This window comes from Rhinoderma darwinii, chromosome 3, assembly GCF_050947455.1.
Source record: "Rhinoderma darwinii isolate aRhiDar2 chromosome 3, aRhiDar2.hap1, whole genome shotgun sequence".
Lineage (NCBI taxonomy): Eukaryota > Metazoa > Chordata > Amphibia > Anura > Rhinodermatidae > Rhinoderma > Rhinoderma darwinii.
The window spans coordinates 110,702,069-110,721,063 of record NC_134689.1 but is presented as its reverse complement, the minus strand read 5'-3'; the positions used below and the strand labels follow the sequence as shown (position 1 = coordinate 110,721,063).

Genomic DNA, 18,995 nt, shown 5'->3' with positions numbered 1-18,995 from the left:
TATGTTTCAGAACACATTTTCCACTATACTGTGTAGTCTTGCCGTTAGAGAAATGCATAGTATCTGTTTCTAGGTTTTATAGTTACCTTTAGAAAGTTTGTTGTATTAGTAGATTTTATTGTGTAGATCTCATGATGTAATCAGATGGCGTTCAGCCTAAAAGTGGCCATAGATCTAAAATAACTGTCAAGGCCCATTTACACGGAACAAGTACAAGCGTTCTTCTAAATTTTCGTTTCCGATTATTGGCCGTGTAAACAGGGCAGCGGTCAGCCGACAAACAAGCCAGTCCTATTTGTCAACTGAGCGCATAGTTTTTGCAGTCTATAAAATAATCGTCGGCAGCACATGGCGAAATAGCGCCTGAGCAAACGTGACATTTTCAAAGGGTTGGGACATGTTGGTGACCTAATTTGTAGTGCCTTTTTGCGGATCCAGTAAATACGCATGCACTACGTATTTGCGGACAGGGTGCCAGATGTGCACATGACTACGAATCCGTATTTGCGGACAGTAAATAAAAACCACTATGGTCGTGTGCGTGAGGCCTGGCTCCCCCATAACCCTGCATGCTCAACTTATCCCCAAGTGTGCATGTTTATTTCAATGAGAAGAGGGGTATAAGCCACAGTGTAAAGGCTGGTGTACACGGGCAGATTTTTTTTTTTTTTTGCCATAACGAGCGCCATTCGACAATATAACCATTCGATCAGTGCTTGTTAACGGATCCTTTTACATGGGCCGATGCTTTCTGTATGGGGAAGAACAATCGTTAAATAGTAAGGCCGGGTTCCCACAGGCTGGATATGCCCTCGTAAAAATCACGCAGAATATTAGATGCGGAAGGAAGCCGTTCATGTTTAGCCCCTTGGATTTTTCTGCGTGTAGTCCGCCCTCCTACGATGACGTTGCAGGCCTATGTTCACAGTTGGCAGCTCTTTTCTTCCTCCCCAGCAGCCAGCGGTGCACAGTGTACTGCAATCACTGCACAGCCTACTACCAGAAGGCAGCAGTTACAGAAGTCAAGGACCTTCTGTTTGAGCCTGCAAGCTGCTTTTGAATAAAGCCAGGGATCTGTCTTCAGTGTGCTGCTGCACTGGCAGGACTCCTAAAGATCCTGTCTGCTCCTCCCTCTCCTGCAATGTTACAAGAGCCCAGCTTCTTGCTGTAACATGGAACAGATTGCTTTGTAGAGCAGTGTAGGAAAACCGATACAAGTCTCTTGTCCTCTGCCTCCCCCTCCTCTAGCTGTTCTCTACTGGCCCCTGCCTCCTCCCTCCTCTAGCTGCTCTCTCCTGGGGATGGGAAAGGGCCCATACTTAAAGGCTCTGTCACCACATTATAAGTGCCCTATATTGTACATGATATGATCGGCGCTGTAATGTAGATTACAGCAGTGTTTTTTGTTTAGAAAAACAATCATTTTTGACGGAGTTATGACCTATATTAGCTTTATGCTAATGAGTTTCTCAATGGATAACTGGGCGTGTTTTACTATATGGCCAAGTGGGCGTTGTACAGAGGAGTGTATGACGCTGACCAATCGGCGTCATACACTTCACTCCATTCATAACGTTACTGCAGTGTCCTGACAATGAATATACATTACCTCCAGCCAGGACGTGATGTGTTTCCATAATCCTGACCACTTCTCTGCACTTCTCAGTGATTTACAGCATAGCAGGCGTAGTCTCACGAGATTACGCTGTAAACTGTCATTTACAGCGAGATCTTGCTGTGCTGTAAATCACAGAGAAGTGGTCAGGATTCTGAATACACCTCACGTTCTGGCTGGAGGTAATGTATATTCCTTGTCATGACACTGTAGTAATGTTAGTGTGTGTTTATGTGGCTGCACATAGCGATATAGCTATATCGCTATGCAGAGTAAAGGAATGAAGAGAAGTGTATGACGCTGATTGGTCACTGGTTGGTCAGCGTCATACTACAGTCCTGTAAAACGCCCACTTGGCCATATAGTAAAATACGCCCAGTTGTCCATGGAAAAACTCATTAGCATAAAGCTAATATAGGTCATAACTCCGTCATAAATGATCGTTTTACTAAATAAAAAACACTGCTGTATTCTACATTACAGTGCCGATCACATTATGTACAAGATAGGGCACTTATAATGTGGTGACAGAGCCTCTTTAAGGTTTCCTTCATGTCAGAGGTCCAGATATCCGCTAACCGCAGAAAAGATAAGTGCCTGTGTATAAATACGATCTATGTGCATGTAATATCTATAAAGTGTGTGTGTGTAATGTGTATCATTTGTATGTGAATTCATATTGGGTATACATGTGTATGGTGTAAAATGTATGTGTGTAATACGTATGTATGGAATGTGTACATGTGCGTGAAATGTGTACTATTATATGTACACTGTATGACACTAAATTTTGCAGTGTATGTCCTTATTTTATCTCAATTGTTATCTTCAGCAGGTCCCCATTCTCTTTCTGCTCTGCACATATATTTCAAAACCGTTAATCAGACAGTTTATGTATTTGAGTCGTAACTAGTGTATATCTTCTGCTTGTTACATTCTTCTCTCATTCAGCAGTCCTGTGGGATTTACTGATTTATGAAATATCTGAGCATAGAAAGAAATGGCACTTTAAGGAACATTGAGAACTCGGTTCAGGCATTGAGAATTCTACACTGAACATGCAATATTTTTGTTTAGATGGAGGGGAGGCCCTCCGAATGAATTCATCTGGTGGGCCCAAGTATTATAAGTGACAGCCAGCACGGTTTTACGAAGGACAGAAGTTGTCAAACTAACCTGATCTGTTTTTATGAAGAGGTGAGCAGAAACCTAGACAGAGGGGCCGCTGTGGATATAGTGTTTTTGGACTTTGCAAAGGCATTTGACACTGTCTCTCATAGACGTCTAATGGGTAAATTTAGGACTATAGGTTTAGAAAATATTGTTTTTAATTGGATTGAGAATTGGCTCAAGGACCGTATCCAGAGAGCTGTGGTAAATGATTCCTACTCTGCATGGTCCCCGGTTATAAGTGGTGTACCCCAGGGTTCAGTGCTGGGATCACTATTATTCAACTTATTTATTAATGATATAGAGGATGGGCTTAATAGCACTATTTCTATTTTTACAGATGACACCAAGCTATGTAATATAGTTCAGTCTATGGAAGATGTTCGTGAATTGCAAGCTGATTTGAACACAGTTGGCAAATGGATGCCACTTTTTCAACCGTACTAACTATGTAACATTGGTCTGCCATTTGCTTTAATGTAAATAAATGTAAAGTTATGCACCTGGGTACGAACAACCTGCATGCATCATATGTCCTAGGGGGAGCTACACTGGGAGAGAAGGATCTGGGTGTACTTGTAAATCATAAACTAAATAACAGCATGCAGTGTCAATCAGCTGCTTCAAAGGCCAGCAAGATATTGTCGTGTATTAAGAGGCATCGACTAGCTGGACAGGGATATAATATTACCACTTCACAAAGCATTAGTGAGGCCTCCTCTAGAATATGCAGTTCAGTTCTGGGCTCCAGTTCATAGAAAGGATGCCCTGGAGTTGGAAAAAATACAAAGAAGAGCAACGAAGCTAATAAGGGGCATGGAGAAAAAAGACGACTAATGGGGGACATGATTAATTTATATAAATATATTAATGGCACATACAAAAAATATGGTGAAATCCTGTTCCATGTAAAACCCCCTCAAAAAACAAGGGGGCACTCCCTCCGTCTGGAGAAAAAAATGTTTAACCTGCAGAGGCGACAAGGCTTCTTTACAGTGAGAACTGTGAATCTATGGAATAGCCTACCGCAGGAGCCATCACTGCAGGGACAGTAGATGGCTTTAAAAAAGGGTTAGATAATTTCCTAGAATAAAAAAGTATTCGCTCCTATGTGTAGAAATTTTTCCCTTCCCTTTTCCCTTCCCTTGGTTGAACTTGATGGACATGTGTCTTTTTTCAGCCGTACTAACTATGTAACTATGTTTTACTAGAGAAATGCATCTCAATATTCATTGCCCAGATTCTGCAGTTTTTAGAAATATCCCATATGTGGCCCTAGTGTGCTAATGGACTGAAACACAGACCTCCGAAGCAAAGTAGCACCTAGTGGATTTTGGGGTCTCCCCTTTTTTTAGAATATATTTTAGGCACCATGGCAGGTTTGAAAAGGTCATGTGGTGCCAAAACAGCGGAAAACCCCTAAAAGTAACCGTATTTTGGAAATTGCACCCCTCAAGGAATTTATCTAGTCGTGTAGTTAGCATTTTGACCCCAGTTTTTTTTGCTAAACTTATTGGAATTATTCTGTAAAAAAATAAATCTACTTTTATCTGAAACCACAACAACAAATTTTTAATTTTTACATGGAATAAGTGAGCAAAACCACCCCAACATTTGTAAAGCACCTTATCCTGATTACGGCAATGCCACATATGTGGTAATATACTGCTATTTGGACCCACGGCAGGGCTCACAAGGGAAGGAGCACCATTTGTATTTTGGAGAGCAGATTTTGCTGTAATCGTTTTCAGTGCCATGTCGTGTTTGCAACGCCCTGGAGGGACCAAAACAGTGGAAACACCCCCCAAAAGTGACTCCATTTTGGAAACTACACCCCTCAAGGAATATTTCTAGGGGTATAGTTAGCATTTTGACCCCACATGGTTTTTGCAGAATTTATTGGATTTATGCAGTGAGATTGAAAATTATTATTTTATTTTTTTAATAAAATGTCGTTTTAGCTCATTTTTTCATTTTCACAATAAATAAATGAGAAAAATCACCCCACCAATTGTAAAGAAAACTCTCTTCTGAGCACACCAATTCTCCATATGTGGTGGTAAACTGCTGTTTGGACACACGGCAGGGCTTAGAAAGGAAGGAACACCATTTGACTTTTGGAGCTCAAGTGTTGCTGGAATGTTTTGCGGTGCCATGTCACATTTGCAAAGTCCCTGAGGGGCCAAATCAGTGAAAACCCCGCAAAAGTGACCCCATTTGGGAAAGTATACCCCTCATGGAATTTATCTAGCGGTATAGTGAGCATTTTGACCCCACTGGTTTTTTTTGCTGAATTTATTGGAATTAGGCCTCATGCATTCGACCGTATTTTTGTTCACCCGTAAATACGGGTCATTGGTCACACGTATTCGACCCGTATTGCACTCGTATTTACGGGCACGTTTTTGGCTACAAAATTGCACTGCACTAATCGGCAGCCCTTCTCTCTATCAGTGCAGGATAGAGAGAAGGGACAGCCCTTTCCGTAATAAAAGTAAAAGAAATTCATACTTACCCAGCCGTTGTCTTGGTGACGCGTCCCTCTCTTGACATCCAGTCCGACCTCCCTGGATGACGCGGCAGTCCTTGTGACCGCTGCAGCCTGTGATTGGCTGCAGCGGTCACATGAGCTGAAACGTCATCCCAGGAGGCCGGACTGGAGGAAGAAGCAGGGAGTTGTGGGTAAGCATGAACGTCCTTTTTTTTTTTTACAGCTTTATCTATATTGTGATCGGCAGTCACTGTCCAGGGTGCCGAAACAGTTACTGCCGATCGTTTAACTCTTTCAGCACCCTGGACAGTGACTATGTACTGACTTCGCCTAGCAACGCTCCCGTAATTACGGGTGCACACGTAGTCGCCCGTAATTATGGGAGCCCCATAGACTTCTATGGGCTGCCCGTGCCGTAATTACGGCCTGAAATAGGACATGTTCTATCTTTTTCAACGGCACGGGCACTTTCCCGTAAGCATATACAGGGAGCTACCCGTGGCCAAACGAAGTCTAGGGGCCTGTAATTATGGCCCGTAATTACGGGAGTTTTTACGGTCGTGTGCATGGGGCCTTAGACTGTGAAAATGAAAATCTACTTTTCTTTCCACTAAAATGTTGAATTTTTTTATTTTCACATGGAATAAAGGAGAAAAAGGACCCCAACAATTGTAAAGCAGTTTCTCCCGGCTACAGCAATACCCCATATTAGTAATAAACTTCTCTTTGGACAAATGGCAGGGCTCCGAATTTTGGTTTGATTGGTTTTTGGGCGCCATGTCACATTTGCAGAGCCCGTGAGGAACCAGTACAGTAGAAACCCCCGAGAAGTGACTCCATTTGGAAACTATACCCCTCAGGGAATTAATCTAGGGGTGTAGTGAGCATTTTGATCCCACAGGTGTTTCATAGATTGTATTAGAATAAGGCCCCATGCACACGACCTTAAAAACTCCCGTAATTACGGGCCCATAGACTTCTATTGGCCACGGGTACCTCCCCGTATGCTTACGGGAAGGTGCCTGTGCCGTTTAAAAAGATAGAACATGTCCTATTACAGGCTGTAATTACGGCACGGGCAGCCCATAGAAGTCTATGGGGCTCCCGTAATTACGGGTGACTACGTGTGTGCACCCGTAATTACGGGAGCGTTGCTAGGCGACGTCAGTAAATAGTCACTGTCCAGGGTGCTGAAAGAGTTAAACGATCGGCAGTAACTATTTCAGCACCCTGGACAGTGACTTCCGATCACAATATAGATAAAGCTGTAAAAAAAAAAAGATGTTCATACTTACCCAGAACTCCCTGCTGCTTCTTCCTCCAGTCCGGCCTCCTGGGATGACGTTACAGCCCATGTGACCGCTGCAGCCAATCACAGGCCAATCACTGGCTGCAGCGGTCACATGGACAGCTGCGTCATCCAGGGAGGTCGGACTGGATGTCAAGAGAGGGACGCGTCACCAAGACAATGGCCAAGTTACGTATGAACTTTTTTCTTACTTTCAAACGCTGCGGAAACTCTGGCCGAAAGGGCTGCCCCTTCTCTCTCTCCAGATAGAGAGAAGGGACTGCCGATTAGTACAGAGAAAACGGGTCTGTAAATACGGGCTGTCCCTTCTCTCTATCCTGCACTGATAGAGAGAAGGGCTGCCGATTTTAGTGCAGTCCAATTTTGCAGCCAAAAACGTGCCCGTAAATACGGGTGACACCGGACTCGTATTTACGGGCAAGGGTCCGTAAATACTGGTGCAATACGGGTCGAATACGTGTGACCCAAGGACCCGTATTTATGGGTGGACAAAAATACGGTCGTGTGCCTTAGGCAGTGAAAATAAAAATATTTTTTTTCAAAATATATGTAGTTTTACTCCCAATTTTAAATTTTCACAAGGGGTAATATGAGAAAAATAAACACACAATCCGTTACCCAATTTCTCCCAAGTACGGCAATACGCCATGTGTGGCCCTAAAGTGCTGTTTGGGCACATGGCAGAGCTCAAAATGGAAGGAGAGCCAATTGGCTTTCAGAGCCCAGATTTTGCTGGACTAGTGTACAGGAGCCATGTCACATTTGCAGAGCTCCCTTAGGTACTAGAGTAGAGTGGGAAACCCAGAGAAGTGACCCCATTTTGTAAACTACACACCTCCGCATTTCTCATTCGACTGAACATATGACACGGCTTAGGAGGAGTGAAAGAGCAAGTGCGCGTGTGAGGGCTATTTTGTTGATTTTCAAAGCATTGGCCCACAATGGCAGGGCTCTGGGGTCAAATAATAAAACAAACACAAGTAGTAACCCCGTTTTGGAAACTGTCTCTAGACAGCTGTATCACGGAGCTCCTCACAGTCGGCACGTAAGCGCTGCTGTTGGGAGCAATGTGATCGTTGTGACAGGTTGACATTCAGCGTGGTCTCCGGTTAAAGTTCCATGATACAGCTGTCTAGAGACAGCTGTATCACGGAGTTAAATGCCGCTGGGGAGCGACCCTGTAGAGTAAATTGCAGACCGCCCGGACGTGGCTAAACAGATGAGGAAACACGTGGTACAGTTACGTTATTTGTGACGTAACCGTACACTCTGCTAACCGGAAACCGGAAGTTGCTTATCGAAGCTAATGGACGGGTCTGCAGAGGAAGTGTCAATTTTGGATTAGAAAGCGGTCACGTGACTGAAGATGGGATATGCCACTACATTCATCAGATCCAACGTAAGTATATTGCAAAGTTACTTGTTTTGCATTGTTTAGTTTAACTAAATGTGATTGTTTGCTTCCGGAAAACCCCTTAAAGAGGCTCTGTCACCAGATTATAAATGCCCTATCTCCTACATAATCTGATCGGTGCTGGAATGTAGATAACAGCAGTGGTTTTTATTTTGAAAACGATAATTTTTGAGCAAGTTATGAGCAATTTTAGATTTCGTTTCTTAATGCCCAACTGGGCGTGTTTTTACTTTTGACCAAGTGGGTGTTGTAAAGAAGTGTATGAGGCTGACCAATTGGCCTCATACACTTCTCATTGTTCTAGCCCAGCATGATTCACAGCACAGTGAGATTGTGCAGTGAAAGAAGCTGGGCTGGAACAATGAGAAGTGTAGGACACCGATTAGTCAGCCTCATACACTTTTTTACAACACCCACTTGGTCAAAAGTAAAAACACGCCCAGTTGGGCATTAAGAAACTAAATCTAAAATTGCTCATAACTTGCTCAAAAATTATCGTTTTTCAAAATAAAAACCCACTGCTGTTATCTACATTCCAGTGCCGATCAGATTATGTAGGAGATAGAGCACTTATAATGTGGTGACAGAGCCTCTTTAAGGCAGCTTTTTTGTTTTTTTTCTTCTCCGCATTCCAAAAGGCATAGCTTTTTTTTTTTAACTTTTCATTGATTGTGGCTTGTTTGTAGCGGCATGAGTTGTATTTTTTTTAGTGCCGTTATTTTTGGATACATATAATGAATAATGTAGGAGCTGTTCTCACATGTTTGTACCTGTCTCGTGTTTGTGTGTATTTGGGTGTGTGTGTTTATTTAACTTCATTAACACTGACTATATCTGACAGAGACAGGCAGCTATATTATAAATCCTCTAGACTGTGAATACAGGCACAGTGAAGTAGTTTATCATTATAAGACCACTAGTCCTATTCACTTAGCCCATGGATGTATCCTCATGTTGCTGCAACACATATGTCATGTAACTCTGCCCTAGCATTCAGTTAGCAACAGAGGTGTAGGTCGGTTCTCCTGCACTCGAGGCAAAGCTTCAGCTTGGCACCCCCCCTCAAACTCTTTCCCGACATCTCCTTCCCACTCACCATGTTTGCTTTCTCTACGAATCAATGAGGTGTATTTTTATTTTTTTTACTTTTATTTTAATATAACTGAAGCATAAAGCCATTTGTACATTTTACAAGCAGTATAGTTCTATGTGCGGTCCTTGTTTCATGGATCCGTGATATGCAGCCGTATAAATGGCAACGAATGTGTGCTTGAGGCCTTCGGCCTCATGCCCACTTCAGATTTTTCATCAGGGTGCTATCCGTTGTTTGAACGGATAGCACCCTGACACATTCATTTCAATGGGGCCATGCACACTTCTGTTGTTTTAATGGAACCGTGCCACCGTTCCCTCAAAAATAGGGCAGGTCCTACTCCTGCCCATTTTTTATGAAAGTCTCGGCCTTTGCATTGATTTGGTCCGTGAAACAACGGACTGCACACGGAAGCCATCAGTGTGAGGTCCGTGATTCACGGAACAGTCATTAGCGGCCGTACAATGGCCGACGGAAGTGTATATGAGATCATACAGTCAAATCCTTCCTCCCCACTAAAACCATTTATACAGAATCCCCTCACCCCACACAAAAACGATTTATAAACACACACCCCCACCTGACAGCTCCCCCCTATTCACATACACAGCTGTACTTATCAGTCCAGAGCTCCGTGGAGGAATCTTCATGTTATGAGGGTTCACACGTTGCAGGCAGGAGGACAGCTGTGTGTAAGACTGCTCCTCCCCAGCCCTCTCTTCCTCCATCCTCCCTGCCGGTCTGCTAGCTGGGGCTGAACACTTCAATGGTGTTCTCCTCACAGGCATAGTGTACGGCCGGCTGCATTATATGACATCACATGTGATGTATAAAGCAGTCGACCGCAGCACACATGCTGTGCCTGTGCAGGAGAACATCGTGCATTACATTACACCACTCCTGTCCCATGCGCTGCCCCAGCTTTTAAATAAATGTAACAGCAATGGGTGGCCATGCCACTAAATGTCTATGGGGTACCGGCCCGGAGGGCACGTGCCTCCACTCGCCTGGTCGGCACCCCCCCCAGCTACGCCCCTGGCTTGGGTTGCACTATGTGTGTTTGTGTGTGAGGGGGGGGTGTCACTTGACTGACGCCATGTCTGGTCCTATCCGGTTGGCCTGTGGGTGCATTACACAGGACTATTCTAAGGGCTATACCATTCTACTGTGACGGGGGTTTCATGCACTATAAGAAATGTACGTGAGCAGAACTTCTAATACGTGTATGCTTGAAAACTGTATGACTTCCTATTCTACAAATAAGTAAAAATGTCTGACTATATGTCCAGATTGCAAGCACTTAACCACAATCACGCCCTGACTTTAAACTGTCACCATGTTAAGTGACACTGAGTAACTGTTGCGATCAGGACGCTGACACAGTTGCCGGGCAGGACTCACTGGCACGGGACCAATCGGAATGGTCTCATGTCGTCAAGCGCTGTAATGGGCCAGTCAGTACTGACTGGCCAATCACAGCACAGGTGGCAGGATTCAAAAACATCGCCGGCTCTGACCAGCTCTGTTGTGTGTGGGAACTTGCCCGAGTCGGTCGTAGTTAAGAATAGTGAAGTATAAAACATTCAGATCTGCCCACTGACCAGTGATCACCACCTTTGGTGCCCACTGGTCATCTGATTCATCCACCCAAAGTGACCTGTGCCTAGCCAACAACTGTTGTGCTGTGTCCCTAGACTGCCCATTGCCCGAGTTCCCTGTTCGGTAGCAATGACACCTCATTTAGAATTTCCCTGGTAGGTAGGGTATCCTCACTTATCAAATACAGCAGGGTCGCCGGTCTGTTCTCTTTGCTCACTTGGAAGCAGCAGGGTTTTTCTTGTTAAAAAAAAAAACCACAAAAATTAGCTTAGGCATTTTTGGTTTTAGTTCTTGTTCGTAAAATCTCCCAATATGGCCAGGACGTCTTTCACAGCTGAGGAAGCATGTGAAATCCTCTGCTCAGATACGAATAGCGCAAGTGAAGGTGAAGCGTAGTTCATGCTCTCATCTTCGTCCATATCCAGCGACTTAAGTCTGCACCCCGCCATCAGTGCAGTAAGGCCGTAGGTCCTGTTCTGCCCGAGCTGACGGGTAGCTGCGGACAATTATACCCCCCAGGTGCTTGAATTTAAAGCCACCTCAGGCATTCAAGTTGATGATCTATGGGGCTGAACCCTGTACTATTTAAAAAAAATATATATATCTTTTCTGACACCCTTTTAAATTTAATGATCCAGCAGTCCAACATATATTCAGGTCAGTTCATATCCCAGAACCTCGACTCGTTTTACACGAGAGGCCAAAATTGGACCCCCACAAACGCAGTGGAATCAGAGAAATTTTGGGGCCAATATTTAAGCTTTGGTGTCAGAAAGCCAACTATTTGAAAGTATTGGTCCCCTGATATTTTATAGAATATCCCCCTGTACCGCATAATTATGAGCAGGACAGGTTTTGAAGCGATCCTGAAGTTCCTGCACTACGACAACAGTCTCTGCCCATCCCCACAGGACCCAAGTTTTGATAGGCTCTATAAAATTTGACCGGTAATTGCCCACTACTCAAAGTTTTTCCCAAGTTCATACCCCCCAACAAAACGTTGCAGTAGATGAGTCATTAGTGAGCTTCAAGGGTAGACTGCAGTATCTACCCAATAAAACTTGTGTGAAAGTGCTGCCGGTTACACCCGCTCTTTTAGAGTTTGAGGGGAAAACCTCCCATATAGATGCCCCAGAATGCCCCCCCCCCCCCAAGGAATTAGTGGAAAGATCATATGGGATCTTGTTCATCCTTTGCGCGGCAAAGGATATCATTTATATCTGGACAACTTTTACAACAGTGTCCTGTTGTTAAAAGTTCCCACGTCCAGATCCACATTGGCGTGCGGAACAATCCGCAAGAATCAGAAGGGCCTCCCCAAAACTTTGCTGGGTCAGACACTGAAATTAGGTGAGAGCAGAGCTATCTGCAGAGACTATCTTCTGCTCCTGAAATATAAGGATAAAAGGGACGTCCTTATACTGACCAGCATTCAGGACAGCAGCTGCAGCCTTGTCCCTGTATGCGGATCCACCACCCAAGTCCCCAAACCATTTTGTGTACAGCAGTACAATAAATACATGGGTGGCGTTGACCTGTCTGATCAGGTCTTTAAAACCATACAGCGCCATGCGCAAGACAAAGGTATTGTATAAAAATATTTCTGTGCATCTTACACAGATGGCTTTATAAAACGCCTTTGTCCTCTGCAGATATGCCGGCAGTAGGGATACGTTCCTGCAATTTCAGGAAAAAGTCATCACGGCTCTGATATTTGCTGACCGGGGAGGGCAGCTCATCTGGTGCACCCGTCAGCAGGATGATTCCCGGCCAGCATTTCCCCACAGAAATCCCCCCCCCACTGAAAAAAAAAAAAAGCCACCAAAAAATTTAGTGTGTGTGCGCCAAGCGAGGCATTCATAAGGACACCACGTACCAATACGAGATGTGTCCCACAAAGCCCGGCCTGCGCATGAAACAATGTTTCAAAATATATTATACGTCCTTGGATTTGAGTGGATCTCATCCAGATTGCAAAACTGGGTGAGAAGAATAAATTCAGATGAGATTGGTTGTGCCAGCAAATCTTTTTTCTACTGAGGCCTTTGATTTATTTTTTTTGGGCTGGATTTTATGGAATGGTGGGTAGGTTGGTAGTCCATTCAGTCTCCCTCCATTGCGGGTTTTCCAGGTAGTCCTTAGTTACTGCACAAATGAAAAAACTCTTTACTATACGTCTAGGTAAATACCTAGGGGGCTGTCACTTCACAAATTAAATTTTTTTGCCGTACCCCTAGATGAATACCTTGAAGGGTGTTACTGTTCAATATAACATTTCTCACTAAAACACTAGATGAATTCGTTTAGGGGTTTAGTTTCCAAAATGTGGTTTCTACTATTTTGACACCCCAGAGCCTCTTCTTTCATGACACTGGAAATAACACCATAGTAGGCCTCCAATGTAGCATATTGCTCTATATGTTCTTAGCCCTTCCGTATACTCAAACAGCCGTTCCGTGACCACATATGGGGTATTGTTGTGCTCGGGAGAAACTTATTTTAAGAAATGTTGGGGTGCTTCTTCTCCTAGTTCTTGTGGAAATTAAAAAAAAAATTGGCTAAACCTACATTTTATTGAAAAAAAATGTAGATTTTAATTTTCACGGCCTAATTCCAATAATTTATGCAAAAAGCCTGTGGGGTCAAAATACTCCCTCTACTCCTAAATAATTTCCTTGTGGGGTGTAGTTTCTAAAATGGGGTCACTTGTGGGGGTTTCCACTGTTTTGTCCCCTTAGGGGCTTTGCAAATGTGACGTGGCCTCCGCAAACCATTCCTGCTAAATTTGAGCTCCAAAAGCCAAATGGCGCTCTTTTCTTTCTGAGCCCTGCCGTGTGTCCAGCCGATAATGACCACATGTGGGGTATTGTTTTACTCGGGAGAAATTGCTTTACAAATGTTGGGGTGCTTTTTATCTTTTGGTCCTTGTGGAAATGTAAAAAAAAATATTATTGGAAAAAATTGTATTTTTTTTATTTTCACGGCCCAATTCTAATAAAATCTATGAAACACCTGTGGGGTTAAAATGCTCATTACACAACTAGATACATTTCTTGATGGGTGTAGTTTCCAAAATGGGGTCACTTTGGGGGTGTTTCCTTTGTTTTACTACCACAAGACTTCTTCAAACCGGACATGGTGCCTAAAATATATTCTAATAAAAAGAATTACCCCAAAATCCACTAGGTGCTTCTGAGGCCGATGTTTCAGTCCACTATCACACTAGGACCACATTTGGGACATTTCTAAAAACGGCAGAATCTGGGCAATAAATATTAAGTTGCATTTCTCTAGTAAAACCTTCTGTGTTCGAGGAAAAAAATGGATTAAAATTGAATTTCTGCAAATAAAATGACGTTTATAAATTTGACCTCTACATTGCTTTAATTCTTGTGAAAAGCCTAAAGGGTTCAGCAACTTTATAAATGGTGTTTTAAATACTTTGAGGAGTGCAGTTTTTATAATGGAGTGATTTATGGGGTTTGTGTTGTATGGGCCCCTTTAAAGCCACTTCATAACTGAACTGGTCCCTGTAAAAATAGCCTTTTGAAATGTTCTTGAAAATGTGAGAAATTGCTGCTAAAGTTCCTTGCCTTGTAACGTCCTGGAAAAATAAGTGTGTTAAAAAAAAAAAACGATGCCAATATATAGTAGACATATGGGAAATGGTAATTAGCAACTATTTTGTGTGGTATAACTGCCTGTCTTAATTCAAATTTATAAAAATGCAAATTTTCAAAAAAAAAATTTGCTACATTTTGGTGTTTTTCACAATTAAATACTGAATGGATCAACTAAATTTTACCACTAACAAAGTCTAATGTCTTAAGAGAAAACAATCTGCGAATCGCTTGGATAGGTAAGAACATTATTCCAAAGTTACCAGATAAAATGACGCATATCAGATGGGGCTCTGCGGTGGGAAGGGGTTAATAATAATGTTGACAAGTTGTTTATAATGCAATCATGTGACCAAGGCACCTTCTATCTTAATATATAGATTATATTTAATTTTTTTTCTCTGACTTACAGGACTACCGAGGGATCACCCAGAGAGCTATCACTCCTTTATGTGGAATAACTTCTTTAAACACATTGATATCAGTCCTGAGAATGCTCATGTTTTGGATGGAAATGCTCCAGAACTTCAGACTGAATGTGAATTATTTGAAGAAAAAATTAAGGCTGCTGGTGGAATAGAGTTATTTGTTGGAGGTAAGAAAATATTAAGGTTGCCATTGATTGCAGGAGCAGAATGAGAGACCCACGAGACACTGCTGCAGTTTCTAGTAGGGCTGGCACAATACCAGAATTTGGACTACGATACCGATACTGCGTGTATTATTGTGATACTCTATACCAAAACGATACTTTACCAACAATGATAATAATAATTTAAAAAAAAAAAAAAAAAAAATGCTTCCCGTGGTTTGATGACTTTTGAACCTCCATGTGCCTCACATTAAGGGCCAGTTAACACGTTGCGTAGATACTGCGGATTTTCAGCAACTGATTTTGTTGCGGAAAATCCGCAGCAAATACAGGAGCAGTGAAGTGGATGAGATAAAACAAATGTCATCCACACGCTGCGTAAATACTGAGGAGAAAACGCTCAGAAATTTACCTGCGGTGCGGAGTTTTATTCCCCAGCATGTCAATTGTATTTACGTAAAGGCTGCTTACTTGTTGCGGGATTTCCCCATTGAATTCAATAGGGATGTAAATCCCGCATCAAATAGCACTTCCGATTTTGCGGCAGGTTCGCAGCAATCCCACCGCAAAAAACGCAACTCAGAAAACAAAAAATATCTATTTAACTTACCTAGGCTTCTGTGTTACATCCTCCTGGGATGACTCTTCATCCCATGTGACCGTCGCTGCAGCCAATCACAGGTTGTAGCGGCAGTCCCAGGAGACCGGCCTGGATGACGACAGAGGGCCTGCCTCCTGGGATGACTCTTCGCCCAATGTGACTGCCTCTGCTGTCACACAGGCTGATGGGGTTAGTTACTATCCATGTGAGGCACATTAAGGCTCCATGTCCTACCACGTGCCTCACGTTAAGTGAAAGAAAGCGTTTTTTATTTAATTTTTTACAGCATATATATCATGGATGACAATATTAATTTGTTGTGCAGGTTATTAGTCGCGACTATACCGAATATGTGAATTTTATATATTGAGACTTATTTAAATGTTTATTGTAAAAAAAATGATTTTTTTATTTTTATTTTTTTTACCTTTTTCTATTTTTAAACTTTAATGTACTGGCATAAATCTACTGTATAGGCCAGTACATTAGCCTGTAGTATGCCTTAACAGGAAATCTAGTCAGACATCACTAGGGTCCTACAATGGATCCTGGGCTGTTTACCCACATATGGTATGTCCCTCGATCGTGTCACAGGGATTCCTTATGACATGATCCAAGGGGCATCCCCCGTCTCATTTTCCCCTTGAATGCTACAGTCAGCTTTGATCGAAGCATTCAAGGGAATAGCGGTGGACACCTGAGGTTTCTCTGATCTCCGCCGTTATAGCGGGGCTTCGGCAGTGTAATAGTCATTGTCTTCAGGGCTGGACCCGCCGCTCTAATGAGCGTGCTGACCACACGCGCACACTTGTCAGGAGTGGGCAATGGCTGTATTACACTGCCGCAGCACCGCTGAAACTAATGTGTTACAATACTATGCTCTGCGGCTGCACATCTTTGTCTAAATAAATTAATTAACTGTATTGAATCGGCATCGAAATAGATATTTCGATACATCGTGCAACCCTAGTTTCTAGTAAGTGTTAGATATTACCCCAGTGCTGGATTCACTGCTACATTTCTCATTATTACTATGATGTCCTCCGAGCTGATATTGCTTCTTTATGTGCGATCGATAGAAATAGAAGAGCAGGATTCTCCTTTTCTCTCTGCACTATGTATGGGAGACAACACAGCAGTTAGGCTTCATCCACTAGCTCACGGAAAGCTGAGAATTAGAGAGAGAGCAAACAGAGGGGAAAACGGGTGAAAAATATAAGCTACAAATCATACAATGGCCAGAAATGGTGTTAGTCTTCCCATACACACACATGATGGCTTATTCTGAAAAGTCAACTGAAAGGTTATGTAAACTTTAAAGGTGTTAATGTCCTAGGATAGGCCATCAATGTATGATCATGGGGTTCGGTCCTCGCTGATCCGAAAATAAAGGAGCATTCAAGAGAGCTGGGCTGAGCTGAAGTACCAGGCACAGCCAAACTTGTATTCAATTGTGCCAGGTACTGCAGTGAAGGACCTGCGACGCTGATCGCTGGGGTCTGATTACTACCAATCAATCAGTGTAAAATCCCAGAAAACACTTAAATGAATATCATTATGTCTAAATTGTTTAGATGGTCCGTTCCTACTCGTAGAAATGTGTGCCATTGTTTGTAATGGTTTAAGGACTTGCTTTAAATCTTTGTCATTACTGATCTCTGCGATAGGAGCATTAAGTGATTTATCATACATGTTTTGCAATGCACATAGACATTGGATTACAACAATTTTCTTTGCGGCAAATTGTTTTGACCATTTCGTATATTTAGCATCAAATGCCCTTTTAAAGACCAGCATCCCCCCAATAGTGAGAAAAATAAGAAGGCTGGTTGGATTGAAGGCAAATTGAGATGTGTATGGCTAAATGAAGGGCATGGTTTTATCACTGGCTATCTGCTTTTCTTGCTCCGTTCAGTACCGCTTTAAGTGGAAGCAGACATGGGATGGTAATTCAGGTAAGGCAAGACAATTATTAGTTGTAGGGGATTCTATAATCCGGAAGACTGATGGAATAATTTGCCGCCAAGACCGCCTTAACCGAATGGTTTGCGGTCTCCCTGGTGCCAGGGTTCGGCATGTGGTGGAACGGGTAGATAAATTACTGAGAGGGGCTGGCGATGATCCAGCTGTCGTGGTCCATGTGGGAACCAATGACTGAATAAATGGTAGGTGGAGGAGCCTATTACGTCATGCTGACCGCACCGTTTGCGCTCAGTGACGGAGTAGTACATCACGGGGAAAATGCATCGCCATTTTCCGCCAGCACGTTCACGAGCTGTGACAGCTGCTGTTTCGGACAGCAGGCTATCACAGCTCAATACATCGGGACCTATCGCGATGGTCCCGCTGCCTCTATCGCCGCTATTGGTGAGTCAGTGACTAACAGTCTAATAGCGGTGATCGGTCTCTTCACTTCCTCTGCCTGACATCACATCCTGCTGCAACCGCCCTGAACGCCTCTGTTGGAGATAGCGAGGCGTTCAGAGCAGTTGTGAGAAGAGCGAGAGAAGAGCAAAGTGCAAAAAAAGTTTAAAAAAACCAATTGTCGTTTTTTGCTAATTTCTGTTCCTCCCCACGTTTTTGGTCAGTGATCTCCTATCACTGACCACTTCTTAGTCTTCAGGACCAATTTCTTGGTCCCTGGAGATTAATTATTTTTTTTATTTTTTTTCCTTTATAAAATATATAAAACCTATAAAAAAAAAATTAGTTTACACAATTTAGACAATTTAACTAGTTAGTTTAGTATTAGGGTTAGTTAGTGTTAGGGAACCGTCAAAAAGCTTAGTTAGGTGTAGCATCATGGAATTTATCGTCCGGAATCCGTCACCGTAGTTAGATCTAGTGTTAGGGGTCCATCACCGTAAAGTTTAGCGTCGGGAAGCTCGGAATAATCTAGTGTCAGGCACCCGTCACTGTAGTTAGGTTTAGTGTCAGGGATTAGTTGCCATAGTTAAATTTAGTTTCCGGAAAGTTCAAATAAAATCTAGTTAGGTTTAGTGTTAGGAACCCTCGCCCTAGTTAGGTTTAGTCTCAGGGAAGCCCATTCGTTCTATAAAAACACCAATTTTTTTTGGGCTGGCTTAGGTAGCAGCCTATTGCTCCTAGTTAGGGAAGCAAACAAACATGTCCCAACGGACATTTACTGCCCAAGAGGCATATTCATTTCTTGCCTCTGACACAGACTCATCGGATGGTGAGACTCTGTTTTATTTATCCACCTCCTCATCCAGTGATGAAGAAGAGGAACCCCCTAGGAGACGCCCCAGGACCACCACTACAGTTGAAACCTCTGAGCGAAATGACCCAGCCGCAGTTCAAACCCCCGAGCGAGGTAACCCCTCTGCAGTTGAAACCCCAGAGCGAAGTGACCCCATTTGGACCCACACACCACACATTTATGAGCCCCAAAACAGAGTACACAGGCAGCCCGGAGATCAAATTTAATACGGCAGAGCTCCGTGAAATGAACTTTTTCAAGTTCTTCTTCA

At 43.1% G+C, this 18,995-nt stretch overlaps 1 protein-coding gene across 2 annotated transcripts in view; it reads left to right on the top strand.

Annotated features, from left to right (window-relative positions):
* The window catches only part of GNPDA1 (glucosamine-6-phosphate deaminase 1), a 69,461-nt gene that overhangs the window by 17,708 nt on the left and 32,758 nt on the right, over positions 1 to 18,995 (top strand). For both annotated transcript variants that reach the window (XM_075860032.1, XM_075860033.1), the window contains one exon: positions 14,724 to 14,906. In XM_075860032.1, coding sequence (XP_075716147.1) covers positions 14,724 to 14,906 — 183 coding nt within the window. The remainder of the gene's footprint in view (positions 1 to 14,723; positions 14,907 to 18,995) is intronic.